Source organism: Mizuhopecten yessoensis, unplaced genomic scaffold (assembly GCF_002113885.1).
Source record: "Mizuhopecten yessoensis strain PY_sf001 unplaced genomic scaffold, ASM211388v2 scaffold5141, whole genome shotgun sequence".
NCBI classification, from domain to species: domain Eukaryota; kingdom Metazoa; phylum Mollusca; class Bivalvia; order Pectinida; family Pectinidae; genus Mizuhopecten; species Mizuhopecten yessoensis.
The window spans coordinates 1,493,730-1,500,425 of record NW_018405900.1 but is presented as its reverse complement, the minus strand read 5'-3'; the positions used below and the strand labels follow the sequence as shown (position 1 = coordinate 1,500,425).

At 33.3% G+C, this 6,696-nt stretch overlaps 1 protein-coding gene across 1 annotated transcript; it reads right to left on the bottom strand.

The window, feature by feature from the left end:
• Positions 1-341: 341 nt before the first annotated feature.
• Positions 342-3,007, bottom strand: LOC110450288. Its single transcript, XM_021497744.1, has 2 exons — positions 2,179-3,007; positions 342-681 (listed from the first exon to the last, which is right to left on the bottom strand). Exons 1-2 carry the CDS (start codon positions 2,753-2,755, stop codon positions 647-649), a joined length of 612 nt encoding a protein of 203 aa, XP_021353419.1. The 5' UTR covers positions 2,756-3,007; the 3' UTR covers positions 342-646.
• Positions 3,008-6,696: the final 3,689 nt, after the last annotated feature.

The window sequence follows — 6,696 nt, the reverse complement described above, 5'->3', positions numbered from 1 at the left end:
TGAATAGATAACCAAATGTTCTTGTTAAAAAGGCGAAGAAGTTCTTTTAGAAATAACTTCAGCAGGTATAAGAAAAGTCTGACATGGACTTGTACTGGCGTTACGTTAATTTTCTATCAAATAAACATGATCTGAATAGCAAGGCTGGCAATCGAACTACACATCCCTGGCGTCATTCCACTTTATAAAAATACCTTAATCAGTTACATTTGCCCCGCCCGTTGAGTCACTCAGGGAATCAAAAATTATCACATGGCACGAAAGTCAGTTGGGAACAACAGTCAATGTAAATGATAAATGTATTATCTTTGAAACCACAATCTCATAATATAAGACAACGATATTGGCTTAAGTATTTTATTGAAGTCGCAGAGTTTAATCATACATAATACAAACATAAAGCACAAGTTAAATGATTAATAATATTCGATAAAATAAGTAAGAGAAAATGTTACATCTGTACGGTTTTTAATTCTTCTTCCTCTGATGTCCATTCACATTTTCAATTAATCTTAAAACTAGTCTCTGTGGACTCACGCAAACATGGAACTATATGTGTTTACACCAGTTTCGAAAATAAAATGACTGAACCGAAGCGATGAAAGATGTCTTGGAACTAAACACTGCGGAATGCAATTTCACATCTTTATTTCTTCATAGCACAGGCCGCACAAGTTGATCCTGAAATATAAACATAGATATGAAATAACATTTCCTTTACTCTGCACCGCTGACTATGCTTTATTGTACATAACTTTTTATGAAATGAGAAATATATGGGAGAAAGCATGGACGCAAGACATATTATTATGCTACCTTACAAGAGATTTAATATGGAGTTATCACTTAAAAATGTTTTATTATTATTATGAAAAAAAATCTTCTATCAATATATGAGGTCACGAAATACATTATTTGTTCATCTTAAAGGTTTCATTATGGTCATTACAGAATAGCAAAATAATCTAACGAAATTGCTTTGTTTGTTTAAGTGGTACAATTATAAGTGATATTAAGGATGTACACCTCTGAGAAGTCAAAAATTTCCTGTATTCAATTTTTTTCCTTATACGGATTTTTGGAAAAAGGATTTAATGGCATAGTAGAAAATGCAAAAAACTATATGTCCGTGTATTCGTTTTTGTATTATGATCGGTCAAAGATAACAATTTAACAAAACATGTGATTTTAGGTGATTTTTTGGGTTTTGACCATTTGCAGAACAAATTCATACAATTTTTTCCAAGTGTGTTATCAGATATGTATGAATGTTTGTAGAATTGATGAAAATATTATTTTCCCTTGAATTATGGATGTAAAATTTCTAAATCTTATTCTTTTAACTCAGAAAGCCGATTTAAGTTACCCCTACCCCATATTTTTTAATGAAAAAAACCTCATTTTTTAATGACAAAATACTCATTTTTTACCATTTTTTGCAGATTAAACGCTTGATATGAAAAATTCTGGTATTAAACTTATTTTAATATTTAATGAATTAAATGAAAATGTGTTTCTCTTTCTAAAACATCTACAAAAATGGGGGGTCAGTGTGCTGCTTTTTTTTGCCCCAATATTATTTGTGTAATTGTTACCTTTTTCGGGGTCAAAAATCTAAAGTGCTCCAGTTACACTAAATATGTAAAATAAATATCAATAATGTATATAATTTTCCTGTTTGTTGCCAATTATTTTTATCATATTGAACGTTATCAAAATGTAGAGCAAAATTGAACCTGCTACAATTAAAAATGGCGACACAATGACAATTTAAGAGATCAATTTTGTGTCAAAAAAGGTGAAATTTTGGCCTTTTTTGAAGTGCAAGAAATACACATTAATACACATTTTCAAAATGGCCGCCGAATTGGTATTTTTTTTAAATTCTTGTAAAAAAAGTTCTACAAACAACAGGCATCTAGTTTTTTGACATATTTTTCAGATGCGTGTTTGCTAATAAACTTGATCATAATTTATCAAATATTACAAAAACCCATTACACCAGATCAAAACGAGACTTGAACGTGATTGAAACCTCAGAAGAGTACATCCTTAAAGTGGATTTTCTATGTTTCAACTCCCCTTAATTGACGGTGGGGGAATCAACGCCCGCCCATGACCAAATAATAGTACGAACTTTAGAAGTGTCTTAAACACACAATTATATAAAATATTTACCTCCAGTTTTTTTCATCTCGGCCTCAAGTTCATTAGCGATCCTTCGTACCTTTTTTGCAGATTTGTTTATGGATCCATTGTTTACTTTGATTGACGTTTCCACCAAATCATTAATGTCTACTGGCAAAAAGGCAACTGCGGAAACCGCTTTTGCCGCGGCCTCTACGATATTCCTCCCAATATCCACATCTTTTTTACCTGTTTCACCTATAGTAAAAGCTGCCATATTTAAATTTTCACTTTCTTTACGATCCTCGTCAAGAGCTTTTTGAACATCTTTGATCAAACCACTTTCATGAAAATGTTTCCCAATCAAAGCTCCTATGTTTACGGCACCGCCTGCAGCTCCGAGGGTGGCAAATCCTGCTATACCAAGAGTAGACAAACCGCCCGTGAACGGGGCTGCTATTATACAGCCAAGAGTACCGAGTCCTCCTGCGATAGCTGCTGATGTTCCAGTCACTTTCGAAATATTCACGTCATTTTCCATTTCATCTAGTCCATCTGCAAGTTGTCGCAACAAAGCAATTGTTTTCGTTCGTTTCCCCTCCCAAGTTGTGACATGAGAACACGACATCTTTGCTAGTTAAGGTATAGACAACTTTTAATAAGAATTATGCGTGGAGTGTCTTTAAATAACATAGGATGTTATTGTTTCGTCATGCATACCTGATTACCTTTTTAAATGCTGATGAGATGTTCTTTGTGTGCATGCAACAGCATGATTCGTTAAAATATCACGGTCCAACGTAACATAAGCGGTGACAACGATCGTGAAAGTAGAAATTTTGTTTGCCTGTGATAGGACAACAGCATTTTGCAAGGAATATCCTACATGTACCTCTTTCTAGCGGACCAATCAGTTTATAGTCTTAAAAAGATAGGTTAATTCCAGCATTATCTAGTGAACATAGCGACCATAGATATTTTTAGTAAGTCCGTTATTGAATTCCGAATCCAATAGACATGATATAGCCAGGAAAAATAGAAAATAAAAGTTAAGCTTTCTTTTCTTGTATGAAACAGTATTGGAAAGTAAAACACCCAATTACATGAATTTCAAATATTTGTGAATAAAATGTGTAATTAATGAATCCTACCACTTTTCAAAACAGATACATTTGGCCATCAAGATTACGGCAGACGTCGGGGACAAGAGCAGTGTAATGTATTGTGTCAAATAATACTGTTTATAAAGTCAGCCCGTCAGGTTTTTTTATCGAGGCATTACTCATTTTAAAATTGAAACAGATTTTATGAAAAAGTGTTTTGTCCTTGCGCTATTAGGTTTCAGGATGTATCAACTATTTAGATACAAATTTAGACGTGCAGAGATGCATTTTAAAGTGATAACGATTCCTTTGATACAAGTGTACACATTAGGTGGGCGATGTGCCAAGGAATCAAACATGTTGTAATTTGCCTCATTATGACGAGATAAATACGCTGCATTGACCAGATTGCCTAAGTCATACAGAACATAATAAAGAAAACTGAAATCCAATTTTCTTATGTAATTTTTGAATTGCACAAATAGGTCTAATTCATAATCATTTTAACAGATTTATCATGGAACTTGATCAAAAGTAACTCTTACAGATTTTTTAGAAAATATTTTACTGTATTTAAAGTTTATATTTTACAAACAGCCATTCTGCAGTGATGTATACGCTGCACTTGTTACATCGTAATACAAAATATGAAATTGATGTTACTTCATGTTTTATCCTTTGTGTGATGACAGTAGTGTAATGTATAATTTTATGTTGTCAGTAGACACACGAGGGATGATACAGCTGTTATGAATCACACTGATATCAGTATATAAACACAATTGATGTTGTTCAAGTATGTAGTTATTTCATTTTCTAAGCACAGGACGCAATATCCAATGATCGAGTTAACGCGACACACAAATAATCAATTTATGTGCTTCAGTACTTTTCTTTCTATTAAAAAATACACGATTTCCGAAAGCCTACACTATCTTAAATTAGTCAGCTTAACGAATTTTAACATTCAGTCACATGCACTTCGAAATTTGTCCTAGATGTGTTTTTAACTCCCGGGGTTTCAGATAAAAACTAGTCATTCACAGGTTTCCAGTGGCAATTGGACCAATAAGTACGATTTGATAACATGTTACTTTCAAGTGGTCACTACCGAACCAACAAAAAATATGGAAGTGCTTATTGTTTCTTATTTGTTTCCAAAACATATTTATTTCATCCCTCTTAACCGTTTCTTTGACATTGTACTGCTGTTACATATCTTTTTCAGCTATTAGCAATGTGGCTATATCGTGTTTAGAGGTTAGTGTTTCATCACGTTTTTGCAACGATACCTCACAAAACATACGCTTTACAATCGAGCTTGTCCTGAAAGCAGTGTAGAACAAAACACTGGGAACAAAGGCTTAAATCATAGGTAGCAAATTGACATTGTAAATGTTTACGTGTGTAATGAATAATGTAGAATACAAATGTATATCTCCTACTGAACTCATGTCCACTACAGGCAAAACCTTACATAACCAATCAGTGTTTTTGTTTGCTTGCATATACGGTAACCCGCCTTCATTTCGTTTTGATATAAATGTAGCATATTTGGGCCGTTTGCCAGGTATCTCGATTGGTGAGAGCGACATTAAAACAATTGGAAGTGCAGGGTTCGAATCCTGGGCTGGTCCAGCTGCATTATTTATTTATTGATATCTTTATTATTTTGTCATAAAAGTCACGCAAAGTATAGTTTTCTTTTCAGAAATTGATTTATCAAAGGCATAGTCATACCAGGAAAACCACTTTCCAATGCATTGTTGCAGTTCTCGGGAGTGGTACTGGGACCTTTGTCACTGATAGTTTGGTTTAAACAGTATTTATTCAAGTAATGAAATAGATGGCATGACATATAAGCAACCATGATGATGAAACAAGTAATGTGTACTTGCATTAATCCTTCTCGTCTTTCTAACAAACTATTGGCCTTATAGATTACTAACAATAGAAAATTCTACAGGAGCATGTAAACACATGAAAAAAAATAAAAGTATGTGGTAAGGGACATGCAACTAAAGATAAATTGATATTCCATGAAATGGTAAGTAATTGTATCATTATGACAGCATTTGTGAGGTTTTCACAATTTCATTTCATTAACATTTTCATACTTGTATGCTTAACCAAACCGTTTTAACTGGACAATAGAGTTTTAAACTTTTTCGAATATTTCTATATTTTAAACTGTTGAGAGGTTAGAGTCTCCATATAGCAATGCATTAGTAGAGAGTTGGTAAGAAAGACGATGAAGGCATTTAGGTCTGAAAGTTTCATACTTGCGACAATGTTTTAGGAAATGTTCGTTTGTTTCGAAGGCAGCAAAGTAAAAACAGATAGGACTATCTGCAAGATTTTTCTTGAAGAGATAATAATTCAAAGAACTCTATTCCATGCGTAGAATGGCATGGTGGATCTGACCATACGGGAACTGTTATTGTAATAGGAAGGAATATTATCAACATTTCCGTTTAAATAGATCTTAAGTCTAGAAATAGACGGATCAATTTTAACTGTTTCTGGCATTTGATTCCATAATTCAGTGTTTGAAGGGAGAAACGTCTTTTGATATCTAGATGTTTTACAGCGTATGTGTCGAATATTGTTTTGATGTCTTGTTCTGTAATCGTCAATGTGGAGTGTGTTGGATGTATAATGTTTCTAAGATATGTTGGGGGTCATGCGATGTATAACTTTATGGTTGTCACGTCTAGTTTTGTCGGGTTTCCAGACAGTTTTCTTCTTTAACTAAGAATGCTAGTAAGTTTTGTTCCACCAGTAACTATACGTGAGGCTTTTACTTGTAAACTTTAAACTAGCATTTGGTACTAAGCAACTGTTATGTTATCCCAAACTAAATCCCCATATTCCAAAATTAGCCTGATGATTTTTGGAGTGATTATGTGTCGATTTAAAATTTAAATTTATGCAGAATATTTAATTTCCCTGATACTTTAATTAATTATATGATTTATGTACTCAGCCAAGTTTCCGTTCCCAGAGAAAAACATACCTAAGTATTTGTGAATGTCAAATTCCCTTAAGATAATACCATTCATAAGTAAGGAAGTGTGAGCTGGTTTGTGTGGTTGTTTTTACTGAATTTCATAGTCTCGGTTTTTTAAGGGTTAAACTTAATGAGCCATTTTTCGGACCACTTTTGGATTTTATTAAGATCTGTCTTTAAATATCAGCCGGTGTATTAGGTACATCAGCAATTGAATATAACGACGTGTCATCAGCAAATAGTTTGATCATAGCAGAAATATCATTGATGATATCATTAATGAAAGCTAAGGTAGGAAATGTTAAGGCCGAAGGATAGAACCTTGAGGCACCAGCAGTTACAGCAGTCCAATCTGAAATTTTGCCATTGATCACAACTCTTTGATTACGATTACATAAATAATTAGTAAGCCAATATATCAATAAACCACATATTTCAAAACTAGATATTTTTGCA

What these genes read in the sequence shown, in the direction of transcription:
- LOC110450288 (XM_021497744.1), bottom strand. Translation starts at nt 2,755, where the DNA reads ATGTCGTGTTCTCATGTCACAACTTGGGAGGGGAAACGAACGAAAACA. An exon ending in CGAGATGAAAAAAACTGGAG is followed by an intron (nt 682 to 2,178) that starts GTAAATATTTTA and finishes TTTATATTTCAG; the next exon opens with GATCAACTTGTGCGGCCTGT.